This window comes from Rhipicephalus sanguineus, chromosome 1, assembly GCF_013339695.2.
Source record: "Rhipicephalus sanguineus isolate Rsan-2018 chromosome 1, BIME_Rsan_1.4, whole genome shotgun sequence".
Taxonomy (NCBI): Eukaryota; Metazoa; Arthropoda; class Arachnida; order Ixodida; family Ixodidae; genus Rhipicephalus; species Rhipicephalus sanguineus.
In genome coordinates, this window is record NC_051176.1 from 33,802,078 (window position 1) to 33,817,392 (window position 15,315).

The 15,315-nt window shown below is 47.4% G+C and overlaps 1 protein-coding gene across 1 annotated transcript in view; it reads right to left on the reverse strand.

The window, feature by feature from the left end:
* LOC125757195 (nose resistant to fluoxetine protein 6-like) overlaps nucleotides 1–15,315 on the reverse strand; it is a 252,488-nt gene that overhangs the window by 51,479 nt on the left and 185,694 nt on the right. The window contains exon 11 of the mRNA XM_049412547.1: nucleotides 7,774–7,896. Within this exon, the coding sequence (XP_049268504.1) occupies nucleotides 7,774–7,896 (123 nt within the window). The remainder of the gene's footprint in view (nucleotides 1–7,773; nucleotides 7,897–15,315) is intronic.

Genomic DNA, 15,315 nt, shown 5'->3' on the forward strand with positions numbered 1-15,315 from the left:
TTTCTCGCTCTTTCTATCGTTCTGTCTCTTTCTTCCCTTTCTTTATCTCTCTTTCTTTACTTATCGCTGCCTCTCTCTATCTTTTTCTCTCTCTTTCTCTGTCTTGCTTTTTGTTCTTCTATCTCTTTTTTGTGTTTCTCTGTCTTTCCATCTTCTTATGTCTTTACTTTCTTTATTCTCTCTCCCACCTTTTCCCTCTCTCTTTCTATTTTTCTCTTCCTTTCTATTTCTTTCCTTCTCCATTCTCTATCGTTCTCTTTCATGTGTTCTGCACGTTTTCTACGAGCGAAGCAGAACATGGAGAAGAGGGCGAAGAGAGTGCGTGGCGGCCGAGCTCAGTAGAGCTCATGGTAATGATAAAATCAGTTCCAGCCTTCAAGAAGACAAGTCCCCTTGTCGAAACCTCGGCTCCAGCACCCACCCGCTGTTTACGGTTTTTTTTTTTTTCATTGCATCGCATCGCATCTATTTTTTTATTTTTTTCATCGCAAGCTTCCATCTTCCACTTCCTGCCGTTTCGTGATAATGATCGAGTTTCTCCTCGCGAAAAAATTTGATTTCGTTTTCTTTCTTTTTTTCTCCCCTCCTCCTCTTTTCCTTCCTCCTCCCCACTTCGCCGAACAGAATTTTCGTTTAACGCTCGCAACTGCCATACTCAGTAGTGGGGCTTGCCCAATTCCCGTGGCGCATACCCGCCCGGGGTTTTTTGTTCGCGTTGGACATATTACGGCCAGCCTAAACAGCTCCGCCGTTAAAAAGACGCCTCTAGCGGCTATACTTTTCTTAAGAGGTCGAATTTAAATTCAACGAAGTTTTGATATAACGAACTAAATCGCCTAATTTACCTACTTCGTTATGTCAGGGTATAACTCTATACCAAAACTGGTATGGCACCACATGAGTGCATCATGATATGATGTTATGTACAGCACGATTTACGTGACACTGCCTTGGTGCGGCGCTTCGCGTTCACTTTATTAAATTGATATATGCCAAAATTATTATGGCGCGACATGAGTGCCTGGGAAATATAAATGGCATGTAACATCAAAATCATTACATTCATGTCATGTACGGCGTGATGTAGATGTGATGGTCTTGGTACGCTGGCGCCCGTTTCATTAACTTGATCGATATGAAAATTGCATTAATATGACATGAGTAGAGGCCGGATTTTTAGGCATTAAAAAAGCGCGTTCTAGGCACCAGAAATAGGCAGGCAAAACAACGTTTTAGGCCTCCTCCACCTTAAATATAGGCCGAATAAATTTTTACGTAAATTCAAATGATTTCAAACGAAGACGTGCGTGACCAGTACCTGCGACAGGAAAGAAAATGTTTTATTGCGATAGAAATTATATGGACAGTCTCGGCTGGATTTTGCCGTCGCCGTCGTCGCCGTCACGCACCATATATGTATAAGTATGTATATATATATATATATATATATATATATATATATATATCAAAGTCCCAAAGAAAAGTAATTCAGAAAAATGCTTCCGAAGCGCGGAATCGAACCAGCGACCTCTCGTTCCGCAGCGCGTGGCGCTAACCACTACGCCAGAAAGCGCAGATCCTTCAGGTAGCTTACGGCGAGCGTTTTATACACTACCCTTTACTGCTGGCAGGACTCAGAGACGGCAGACGCTTATAAGCGTTTCTTCATTACCACCGAGATTGCGCGAGGAGAGCGACGGGCGGATTTAAAAGTCGTGGGCGAGCTCGCTCCCTTCTTCTTATATTTAGCAGGGACAACCTTGCCCTTCCGCTGTCTGCTCGCGCGGTTTTCACGTGGTGAGGGGAAGAGGGATGTTTCAAGCTTTCACCGTGATGTCCGCGCTCATGTTACGGAGCGTAGGAAAGTCACTCGAGCTCAAGGGACGCCGCTAAACGAACAAACATAAGATGAGCGCGAACTATCAAGTGTCACAGCTCGACACTTGAAGCACGCTAGTTTCTAGGAGCGCTGTTCAAACTGAGAGTATCCATTGGCGAGCCTCACTTCGTATAGCATTAGTTTCTTGCTATCGCATTCATTGCTTCGCCCTTGCGGCGAAACTGTAACTTATTTGTTTATGGTGGCACAAAGGTCGAACAACAGTAGAACATAGCCGTGCAATTGTCCTTCTTTCCGCACGGATCGCAGAACACGGTCTCTCCGTTTATTCTGTCGCATCGTGAGTCAAGTGTCCACTGTCGAATTAACACACTCCGGGGTGTCTTTCTTTTCGGCATGGCTGTGAAGGGTACAGCAGAAGCAGATAGCCACACCGCTAAAGGCCAGAAAGGAGAGATGGATGCCTTTTATTAGCCGGGTCGAATCGTGTAGAGCCAATTGCTCCCCTGGCCGGGAACACTTTAAAAAGTAAGTTACAAACGAAATAAAAGCCGCGTTCCCATCACATTTTTATTTATTCTTTTACTTTTCGCTTCTCCCCTGACGGCTCTCCGCGGTTTCGCATTCGCCAACCATTCGCGCCATGTTAGCGCGGCGGCGTATGCTGGCCGGCGCGTCCGACTTCACTGCTGCTAGCGTTTGTTGTCCGGGAGTTGGTTGAATTAGAGGACGAGTTTGAACCCCATAGGTTTCCGAACAATGTTGCCCGATAAGATGAATAACGGTCTCAAACTGCATACAAAAGCGAAACTTGAGGCTACATGCTGTTCATTCAAGCGCCGAATATAAAAAACATTAGGCAAAATAGGCACTTAGGCACAAACGCCAAAAATAGGCATTTATGCGCAAGGCACAAAAAAGGCATTTGCCTAAAATGCGGACTCTAGACATCAATGTATGACGATCATAAATAACAGGTCGTACATTGTATATACCAGAACATACGTTTCATTAGCATGGTATATACGAGACTGTACATGTATGTATGAATGACAAACATGCGATAGTGAGCGACATGTCATGACATGAACGCCTTGCATCTAAGCCAAGCAATGCGGTGTATGCAGCTACTCGCTGACTGCTTCGCATTACACCGATTCCCACAGTGCGTGCGATCTGTATCCGTGCCTTCCGGACGTTAGATGAAGCCATCTTCTGATGTAGCGTACATGTTGCGGAGCATTCACCGAATGAGGCTCTGACAATGGAGGCGGCACTTGAGAAGACGCGGCCCGTCACTCTGGAGTGGCGCACGTCGCGAAAAAAAGGTCCATGACTGTTGGAAGGCGGCATACCTCGGCGCAGGAAGGGATGCGTTAGAGGCTGCAAAACACAGCGCCACTGGGTACCAGCGTCTAGTGCCACGCCTGAATATGGACCCAGTGTCTGTAGAGTTCGTAGTTGAAGAACCGCCACAGGTGTGGTGAGTCTTCTCCGACTCCAAAGCAGCCCTCCAGTGCATTATGTCACCATATCGTCATGGACCAAATGAACAGTTAGTCACTGACATAAGACTGCTTCATCACCGCGCCATTGAGAAACAGCACAGCAGAACCTATCAGCGGATACCAGGCCATTGCGGTATCTACGGAAATGACCGTGCTGATGAAGCCGCCCGATGTGCCCATGATGCTCTCCATTGTGCAGCTATACCGCTGTCAAGAACGAACGCCGCAACAAGGCTTCGTTCACTTGCACGTGCACTGACACTGGCACAGTGGAACTCGATGGAATTTACCAATGCCCGTCTTCACAACTTGGACCCGAATCTACAGCTCCGTCTTCCGTCGGGAATAACTAGAGCTGAGGAGACACTCCTGTGCCGCCTGTGGCTCGGGGTGGCCTTCACGAAGGCCTACTCATTTCGAATTGGAATGGCCAGCAGCCCGACATGTGATAACCGTAGCTGCGAGGAGACAATCGCCCATCTTCTCTGTGAGCGTCCTCGCTTCAGTGTAGCAAGAGATGAACTGTCCAAAGTGTTTGATAGACTTGACAATCGTCCATTGTCAGAGAAAAAGATCTTAGGACACTGGCCGAAACCGTCCTCGGCACGGAAACCTTTGAAAGCGTTCTTGCGCTTTTTGCGCACAACTTTAAGCAGCGTCGTTTATCGTATTATTGTTATTTTTTTGAACATCTCTTTTCTACCATCTTTCACTCTCCCTTCCCCTTTCCCCAGCACAGGGTAGCAAGCCGATCTGAGAACTGGCTAACCTCCCTGTCATTCCGTTCTTCTTATTCTCCTCCTCCTTCTACTCCAGTGTCACGCTAGATGCTGGAGCGGCGCTTTACTGGGAGGCGCTGGACACTGGAGCGCGAAACGGCTATTAAGCATTAGAACAGTGGTGCCTACCAGTGATACATAAACACATGAGGAAAACATGCGATGCAGAGAGCAATAGTAGAATAAAAAAAGAACCACCACCACAACTAGCCACCTTGCGATCCGCAGCCGTGTACCGTAGCACTGTGCCACGCCCAATCATGCCGACCCTTGCGCAGAATGACTAGTCAATACACGATGACACTTCTGAAATTTGTGAAAGTCTGCTATCTCCGTTCCAGGGTTGACACAAGCTGTGAATCAGCTGTGGCTTATACCCGCATTCCATGGGCCGTGGTATACGGGTATTTGCCACACGTTACTGAAGGAAACGGTTTCAACGTACGGGACAAGTATCTCATGCTATTAAATGCGAAGCATTTCTTAGCGAATATCAGGCACTTTGGCCATTTCTATCTATCTATCTATCTATCTATCTATCTATCTATCTATCTATCTATCTATCTATCTATCTATCTATCTATCTATCTATCTATCCGCCTACGTCTGGGCGCTTTCATGGTCGTCTCCGTAGGTTGTAACATACCAAACTTCGCATAGCAGAGGATCAGTGCATGAAGAACATGATTAACTGGTCATGACGTGAATAACGCAAAATACCTGTCGCGTGCGTCATGAAACCCTTTCACTCAGCCACGTGTGGCACATACCCGCATACCAGAGTTCATGTCATGCGGGTATGTGCCACAGGTGATACAGAGTCTCAATCGACACATTAACCGCGAACATACACATTGACACGCGAGGAAAATGATAATAATAAGAACTGTTGGGGTTTTACATCCCAAAACCAAGATATCATTATGAAAGACGCCGTAGTGGAGGGCTCCGGAAATTATCAGCATTGTTCCAGAGTTCATTAGCCAGTGTTTAACCAGTGTTCACCAGTGTTCTTTAACGTGCACTGACACCGCACACTGCACAGCCCTTTATCATTTCGCCTCCATCGAAATGCAACCGCCGCGGCCGGGACCGAACCTGGGACCTTCGGACCAGCAACCGAGCACTGTACCCGCTGCACCACCGCGGCGGCCGCAAAGAAAGTGACGGAGCTGAAGATAGAACACGCAAAAACCGGCGTCAATGCTTCCTACAATAACTCTCCCGAGGGAACCATGCCCCTCATCATTACCGGTGACTTCAACATTGATTTACCAAACCCAACAACGCCTGCTTCTTACACTTCATGAAGGACAGCTTGGATGGGAACAGGGCATCAGAAGACCTCGTTGCCAGGTCCAGGACAGGAGGCATCATAGATGATTTCTTCCTAAGAGGCATCCACGATTTCCACCAGCTGTACTATACCTTGCACTTCACTACACTTAGGCCCCTCGTAGCCGTCATCACGAAGGGATTCGATAACAAGTCCTGTCCAGCTGCTGGTGCTCACTGATCACGCTGATGATAACCTTGTTCAAGAACTGCCAAGAACCTTTTCCACCCATGCACAAGAGTTCGTGAAACATGCGTGCGTTGTCCGTCATAACGGACAAGTACAAGCATAACAACTGTAACAACTGCAACTGTGACTGTAACGTACGTGCAGTGCGCCTGCGCGTGCCACTCGCCTGTGTATATATCTCGATAATTTTTTCTGAATAAAGCTTAGGTGGGAGAAGCGCGTGTCCTGTGCATCTGTGTTCCTTCTTTGTCGTGTTCGAATTCGTGCTATCCAGTATTGAAGAATATAAGCACTACATATCAGCTTACCGCGTCTGGTGTTGATAACACCCATGTTGCTGTTGGCATTGTTGCGCAACTGTAAACAACTGGTTATATAACACATTTGCGACTCTTCTAACATATGTGCGCGTATACCGTTTGCACATTTCTCTAGCGTCATTCCTCCATGTTTCGCACAATGTGAAAAATTACGCCACAGTCACTTTCCCGCCCTTGCTTCGCATAACATCGATTCCTACGGTACGCGGTATCTGCCGAATTTTTCATGTAGTGACCAGTTCAACGTGTTCGTCACACTAATGACCTCCCATGCAAATTTTGGTATGCGTCAAATTAAGGAGACGACCACAAGAGCGTCTAGACGTAGGCGGCTAGATAGATAGATAGATAGATAGATAGATAGATAGATAGATAGATAGATAGATAGATAGATAGATAGATAGATAGATAGATAGATAGATAGATAGATAGATAGATAGATAGATAGATAGATAGATAGATAGATAGATAGATAGATAGATAGATAGATAGATAGATAGATAGATAGATAGATAGATAGATAGATAGATAGATAGATAGATAGAACGTTTAATGCCTGTTAGGAGAGCATATATTGATAACATCGAAGCAAACATTCCTTATTCAACGATACTGAAAGATTCCGCCGCGCACAATACTGAAGGCAGCGTGGCACTGGCACGAACAGTACATACATTGTGCCACTTCAGTGAAAGTAGTGAAAATTCTGGCGTTTTCAGTGCTTCTCAGCGTCACAGCGGTGAAGCCATCGCCCCCACCAGTGCGACTCAGCTCTTCCCAGTGAGCTCACTGAAGTACCAGTGCATGCGAGCGTGCACCAGTGTTTCCAGTGCGATCCAGTGTCAAAAAAACATACTGGTTTCACTCGAGAGCCACTGAAACGACGCTGGCTTTTGCAATAGAAGGGGGGGGGGGGCATGTCGAAATCGGGGTCAGAGGCGTGTAATGAGCACGTGAAGGTCACGGGGCGGGTTGTTCTACGCACTTCGATAGAGGACAAACGGTGATCTTGTACTCAATCTGCGGAAGCGGGCGGCACGTTTCTCCGTTGCCGGCCAGCATGGCTGTACGCATACCGCCGTGGGCTAGTAGATGACACAGCAGAAAGGTGATCGCCGGAAGGACTTCGGAAGAGGATAGAGTGCTGTAGCGGCTGTGCCATGACGCCTTCTCCTCCAGGACGTTATTGAGCCACGCAAAGTTTTCTCGACGATCCCGCGGAGATGGTCTCAGTAGCGAGAGGAAACACGGAAGCATTGTAGCGGGCCATTTGGCGGAAGGAGGGTAGTGGATGTGGTGCCCGACGCACGGACGCTGTAGATAGAGGGGGTTTAACCCGCTGAGGTTTTGGTGCCACCAGGTACGTGCCGTACCAGCGGCTGTCTCACAGAAAACGCCTCAGAAGTTTGTGTATCCGAATAGCAGAAGATGACGTGAAGGTGCCTGCTATGGCCATGCAGTCGTTGTTCCATTCTTGGGTGGCGTAGGGGTAAATTGGAGAAGCGGCGGCTCAGGCGTCCAGCCCGGCCGAGATCGTGAGCGTTCTGTCTGTGCCTGGTGTCTCGAGCCACGGAGCATGATCTGTGCGAGGGGCGTGGCACGCTGGTGTCATTGCTGATGATGAGTGCGGATGATGATTATGCTACAGAATGTTTCACTCAACGCAAGTGGAAACCTCTAATCGTCTGCCGTTTTCCTTTCCTGCTTGTTTTTTTTTTTTTTACTTAGTGCGCCACACAGTTTTGAGCAGTATTGGGTAGCATGTGAACGTGCGCAATGTAGTGCGCGATTTGCAACTTACTTGGCATCTCTGCCGAATACAAACATAGTTGGTGGGTACTCGCTGAGGTATGTCTGCACTCCTATCGCGGCCATCGATGCAACAAGGCAGGTGATCATTATTATGATGCTGAGCCTCTTCTTCCTGAAAAAAAAGAAACAGGCAAAACTTAAAAAAAAGAAAACTTCCTGATACAGGGTCACGCCTGCTTCTCCTTTAGTCGTGCTCTGCACATTGTGCACCTTGGCTTTCCTTCAGGAGAATTCAAAATCAATAATGTCGGTTGAAAGCGACGAAATGCGCAAAAGTGGTGGCGAGGGTAATATTATGACGCAATGAACCACAATGACAAACCTAGGCCGATTATTCTTATAGCTGCAGTGAAGAGCTTTGAAAGAACTATTTAATGCAGCGAGCCTGTCGGTATCGCATGACACGCAACGTTGCGCGCAATGAAGGCGCTACGGCAGCCATTAAATTTCGATCGGCGTCCCGGCGATACAGTTAAACTTGTCTATATAAACTTTTCCCAAACAATAGAACCTTCACATGAGTCAAAGCGACGCACAGTAGGACGCCTTCGCCAAGATTAGATAGCAAGAAAAATGCCTTCTCAAGCAATAAACTTGGCACTTTCCGATGCATTACAGGGACACTGAAGCACTTTACGAAAAAGAGCAGGTTTTGGTGTCATGTTATATAATTTCGTGCGGCGAGCACGAAAATCCCGTCGAAAATTTACACAAAGTAGCCTGAATAACTTTATTTTTGCGAAAACGCGCAGCGTATGCAAGGTAAATGTAAATGGTAGCGAAGCTTCCATAGAAGCCCATACGTTCAGAAAATGGCTGCTCATCAGCTGCTCATGGGGCTTGGCGCCATCTGTGTGAGGAGGGAACACTTCCGGCGGAACAAAAAATAAAGCGGATGTGACGCAATATCCGGTAAAAAAGTGACGTCATTTTGTTGGCACTAGCGCGAAATTTGACCTCAAAATATTTTTCCTAGGCCCCTGATCACTAAGGACTCGCGCTACAGCGAGCCGGCAAGCCCTTGGCGAATGCGCTTGAAGCCAACGCTAGCTAAACTAGTATCGACCCGTGAATAAACAGCCGTGTTTAAGTGTACCGTCGTGGAATTCGCCTTGGTTTTACCAGGAAACTTTATTCTCTGAGCTTTTATTCTGCGTTCGTGTGATCTTCCACAGCGTGAATAACGTAGGCAGCAGCGTACATCTCATATTTGCAGCGTTGCTTATTTGCTTCGCACATGCGCAGGGGACTTAAAGAGCGCATTGCATGCGTGCTTCAGTTCTAACGAGAAGAAATGACGCCTGGTCACGCCAAAATAATGATATTTCAGTTTTATTCAATGGTCACAATAAAGCAATTTAACACACCCTACACAATGAGCAACAAATGTCATAAGTACAAAAGGTGCGTACACTACGTGCACTATGTTTTGCCTTTTGTTCCGATAAATTAACCTTACGTGTAACGTATCAAGACATGCGAATTGTAGCGATCGTAGCGCGACAGATAACTTAGCGATCTGCTCACCGATAACCGGAAATATAGTAGGCACCGCATGTTCACGAAGGAAACCGGGCAGCAGGAATACTGATCCATGAAAATCCAGCAAGCACACTACTCCGAACCGTTGCCCCGGTGTCTTATCTAGAAGAGAGGGCTCGCCAGGCGTACGCGTGTTGCTATTGCATCCTTGGAACACCACATCGTTTCCGCTAGTACCGAGGAAAGCGTTCGGCGTGAAATGTTAGCCGCCTCGTGCCGTTGTCCGTTGAACACCGTAGCCAACACGTTCACCAATGATGAAACGCACATCGCAACTTCGCGCACACAAGAATCAAATTCTCACCACAATAATTCACAGCACGCATGCAAGTGCGAAACACCAGCACACCTGAGGGGGTGTGTCGCCGCAGGACGAACTTTACGCGCGCCTTTCCGAACACTACAAGGACTGCGTCGCAGAGCAATGGCATGTGTCATTCTTTAGAGGGCGCTAATAAGAAGATTTTTGATAATGCATATACATTTTCATGAATTCTTTGTACACTGGATCTAAATAAATGTTATTCTGAAATAAATCTCGGTCATAAAATATAAATATTATTTTGTTGTTGAATGAAATTAGGTTTTTTGTTATTAGTGTTTGTTCCCACCACACCTAGTCGCGCTTCAATCGCTACTCCCATAACTCCCCATGCTGATGTCGCTGACAATAGGATCTGAACCGCTTTTCGCCCGAAGCTTCGCGACCTATTTGGATAGACCTTGGCGTATGCTTCGGGCGGCGCTGCGAATCGCTACGATTGGTCGAAGCTTCGTGACATCATCAGGGGTGCCGCCAAGGCCAAGGTCAATCTAAATAGGTCGCGAAAGTCGGAACGAAAAGTGGTCGGAAACCTATTGCGACAAACATCAACACCCGCGTGACACCGCGTGACGATTAAAGCGCTACTAGGTGAGGGGGGGACAAATAATGAAAACAAAAAATTAATTAAGCGTTTATTTTCATTAGTTTTAAATTTATTTGTCACGAATTAAATTAGTAGATTACTTTAATCAAACTTTAGTCTTGGGTATGTGGTTGAGTGGCCAATTTTTTTCGTTTATTTTCAGAAACAGCGGGCGCATGCAGGCAGTCTGGTAACATGGGCCAACGGTTTTGCGCATTTTGAGATGCAAATGGCGTCGCTCGTTTTTGCGCAGTAGGTTTGTGCCTGTCGTCCGTAGATATTTCCTCGCATAACCGTTGTTTTGTAGTCGTGGTACTTGGCAGAAGGTAATATAGCCCATCGCAGCCATCGGGAACCGTTTCAGTGACTGTGTTTTGCCAGCGCACGGCCGGCGTGCTGTCGCCCTTCGGGACGATGAGTCCGCCACGCTACGCGAAGAAACGCTGCGCTGTCTACGGATGCAAGAGCAACACGTGTGCAAGGTTTGTGTGTGTGATGATGTGGATTGTGTGGCCCGTGACGGGGCGAAGAGGGAACGACAGTTCTGCTCTGCGATACGCCTTGGAGGGGAAGACGACGAAAAGGAAGCGCGAGCGGGGCGTGCGGCTCGAGGAGTTGGAGCGCGACACGGTTGGAACGGCAGCCGCTGGTCGGCGGTTCGGGTCGCGACATCGCTTAACCAGGCGTCCGGCAGCCATGTGGACCTGGTGAGCCTGATTCCCGCTCTGTGCCTGGTGCTGACACAGAGACCGGCAGCCTAGTCTCTTCCTGGCCTGAGGTCCTGGGGCCCGAGTGGTGTCACGAGGTGGCCGCGGCTCATGTTGGCGACGGGCAGCTAACCTGCGCTGCAGTGGCCTGGTGATCTACCGGCCTGCAGTGCCATCATCACCACCACTACCACCTCGCCACGGTCAAGGCAGCGTGACTGTTGACTGCCCAAGGAGTACCGGTGACGACCGACCTCGCCACAGCGGCAACAGTTCATAACGGCGAGTAGGACAGTTTGTGTGCGAGGCGCGTAGGACGTTTAGGATGTAAATAAGGAATGCTATAGCGTGTTGTGTGTGAATCGTCAGAGTTATCGGTTGTGTTAAAGTCTGTGTTGTGTGTACAGAATCACCTGACTGCCGGTTGAATTATTTTGGATCCTGGGCCCACATTACACCATCACAGTGTGCACGTTGAATTGTTATGCTACTTCTGATTTGTGTGTTATATATTTTGGGGTAATATCCTGTTCAACTGCAATATTTCGCCAATAAAATACACCTTATTTATCAAATCTGTCTTTTCGTCTTCCCGTTATCTTGCAGGCTTCCATTATGGAGCCGTCATAGTGATAAGAAAAGAACATGCAGCTATAAAAAAAGTAAGAAGCGGCGCCCTGTCAAAAGATTGCGTAATTTCGCGCCCATCGGCGTTAAAACGTGACGTCATTTCCGCTTCCGGTTTTGACGTCATCTTTTTCTTTTTTTTTAATTCTGTTTGTCCCCTCGTCACATAGATGGCGACTGTTGCAACAACTAGCCACCGGCTTGACACGTGGGCTTCTACGGAAGTTACGCTACCAGTTTACATATACCTTGCCAAGGCTGCTGACTGCACAGCGCAGCAGGCGATAGCGTGCAGTCAGTGTTTTTTCGTTTTTGAAATTAGCGCGTAGTTGTTAATAAGACGATGTGTGGCTGTCCCAGATAGTACGGTATATACATCCGCACTTGTTCGAGCCAGTCGCGCGTGTATACGAGCGATGAGCGAACATGCCATCGCCGATGACTCGCCACAGAAAAGCGCGCCCCAACCCGCAACCTCCACCCGTGATTAGCACAAGTTGAAAATATGTTTTTCTGGCTAATAACCAAGTAAAGGTTACTTAAACTGTCTCACAGGCGGTGATCACGGTCGAGGACGATCCGGATCACTTCTTTATTTGGATCAGGTGATGCTACTTGGGCATTTTGGATAGCGATTTTGTTTGATCTGATGATATTAAATTGTGGCCAAAAGTCTCGGTAGCGATTATAGGCTGTCGACTATATGGCCATGTGAAAGAGTGCTATACCAAGTAGCAGCGGCAACTCTCGATACGATCGGAGTCGGCTATCGACTGAATCAATCAGCCGAGGCCGACTCCGATCAATCAGAGCCGGGCATAGCCCGGCTCTGAGTGATACTTCGATCATGACCGAGAAATGTCGCTGATGCACGGGTACAACCACTCGGTTTCTAGAAGGTTGATTTCATTGGACATGCCGGTGCAATCGATATCCTAATATCGTGGCCGACTGGATCTTAGATAGAGCAAAAGCACGATGCAAAATGTCCACGTCACAGTACACAATCTGTAACGCGCTCGACAGCGGTTCAAAATGAGCGTTTCGCGAAGAAAGTGTCGGGTATCACGTTCATACGTAGCGATAACTATCGAGTTAACAAAGAAATCCAGTCCCTCTGTTCAAGCTTGGTTGCGCAGCGGACTAACGGACCGTGGACAGCTCGGGGCTGCGATGACCATAGTTTGAATCACGCGTTACATGCGAATTCCATGGGTTTTCTTTTCAATTTTATTTTAACGTGAACAGTACTGCTACGAAGGAGCGCTAATTTTCGTTTAAGAAAGAAGCGCACGCGCCGCTTCTACAATTCTAAAGGTGAAACGAGGAAACCATGGACATTGGCAAAATAGAGACAAGTGCGCATCGCGAGCAACATCCTGGAAGTAATTACAGCAACTGTTTATCGTTACGCCTGGACGTGACGAACACCATTCGCTGAAGCGAGGCGGCACTGAGAGTTGCAGTGTTGCGGCAATAGCAGGCCCTGCACTCTACGCAAAACCGCTTATCAAAGACGCTACCTCAGTTTTTCTTTATTTCATAAAGGCAACTATCGATGGCGGCGAGATCCTCCTCTTGTGCGAACATAGAGAATGGACCGCGTCGTGGTTTATTGCGCGGACTTTATTGTCACGTATAACATCTGCATTCGAGACAAGAGTTGCACGTGTTCGCCTCGCCGTCTTGGAAATACTTTGGGCCATAGTGCATGTACACTCGCTCTTTTAGGTTTGAAGATTTTGCTCTTAATATCAGAGAAGCCGTCTTTTGATCTCGAGGGAATTTGTGAAATGCAGTTTTATAGCGACCGTTAGTGCTATTGCAGCTAAACGCCGCGCAGAACTCTGCATGGTGAGCCCGCTTCAACACGGAGCATAGGCCGTAGCAAAAGCCGTAGATACACTGCTAAGTGGACTTTGTATCGCAAGGATCTCGAAGTGAGCGAACAGGGCTGTGCGGTGGTAAGCAAATCACTGCGAACCCCACTACTGACGCTTCCCTTGGCAGCAGGTAAAGGCGGAAAGCAATGCAGCGATGCTGCGCGTCCCTCCCGATGACGTAACTCCTCTACGTTTCTATCTCTGCCGTCCTCCTCCTCTACGCTCCGCGTGCGCTGTGGTGGCTAATCCTTCTCACCAGTTAAAGATGAGCCGCCTCGGTGCAGTTTTTGGCCACTACCTCCCACATGAATACTCCAATTAATCGTCGGCGCTCAGTCCCCAGCGGCTGTGAAGCAACTGACCACGGTGCCGGTCAGACCAGCGATGAAGCAGAGCGTGCAAGATCTCTGGGTCCGGACAGGCTGCCGTTGGAATGTGAACTTGGCAATGCTTAACACGAGACCCTTACAGAGCGAGGCGAGTGTTGCGGATGACTTGTGGGATGACCTCGATGGACTGGTTGGATAAGGTGGTTGTCACGCGGGGTTGAATAAAAGAATCTGTGAAAAAGGCGGAGACGTGCAATACGACGACGAAAAGCGAGGGTAGCGGGAATAATCTGAAACAATGCATCTGGTTGCTCGGTTCTGCACTGACTCAAGAATTATAATATGATTAGTTTGGTGGGGGTCAAAGACAGCAGATGCATACTCGTTTTGGTCTGATAATGGTTTTATAAGCGAGTAGTTTAACGGAAGGTGGTGCTATGGAAATGTTACGGCGTATGTACCCGAGGACGCGGTTAGCGGAGTGAATTATGTGATTTATATGGTCGCCTCAAGATAGGTCACTCGAAAGATGGACGCCTAGGTATTTGATCGAGTCAGTAGCAGCTATATGACAGTTGTTGATCGTGTAAGTAGACGGCGTGTGGTTTCAGCGACGATGAAAAGAAATTAGTAATGTTTTTTTTCGCATTAGGGGACATCAACCAGGTGACACACCACTGCTGAATGCGTGAGAGGTCATGCTGCAGAGAAGAAACATCGGTAGGGTTATTTGTACGGAGGTAGAGGACACAATCATCAGCAAAAAGACGGAAGCTAGATTTAACGGAAAGCGGAATATCGTTAATGATTATTAGGAATAATAGAGGCCCTAGGACGGTACCCTGGGGCACGCCGGACAAGACATGGGAGATGTCAGAGATGTGATCATTAACATGCGCGAATTGTTTACGGTTTGTTAGGGATGCTTTAATTGAGTTGAAAACATGCCGATGAAGGTTTAGGCGCGAGATTTTTAGGAGACAGGAGTGGGGTACCTTATCAAAGGCTTTTTTTCAAAATCTAAGAACAGTGTGTCAACTGGGATGTTGCGGTCCATATGAAGGTCAATGTCGTGCAGGAATAATGTTAGTTGGGCCTCGCATGAGTGATCTTTACGAAAGCCATGTTGGTTCGGGTGAAAAAAAATTTACGGATGATAAAAATGAAGCAACATGAGAAAAGATGACGTGTTCCATGATTTTGAACAAATACTAGTGAGCGAGATTGGTCGGTAGTTACCTGCAAATGAGGGATCACCTTTCTTGAAGACCGGAATGACCTTCCAAACTCTCCAGTCTAATGGGAATTCACCTGTGTCGAGTGACTGCTGAAAAATGATTGACAGTATGGAACTGCATATATGTTTAGTATTTTTCAGAATTTTGGCGTTTATGCCATCTATACCGCAGGATGAACAGTTCTTTCATTGGTTAATAACTTTTGCAATTCCCTCTGTTATTATTATGTTATTATTATTACATTATTGTGATCCCTGAGCAGCCTCCACCGTTTGTGACGCAGCACTTAATGCGAAC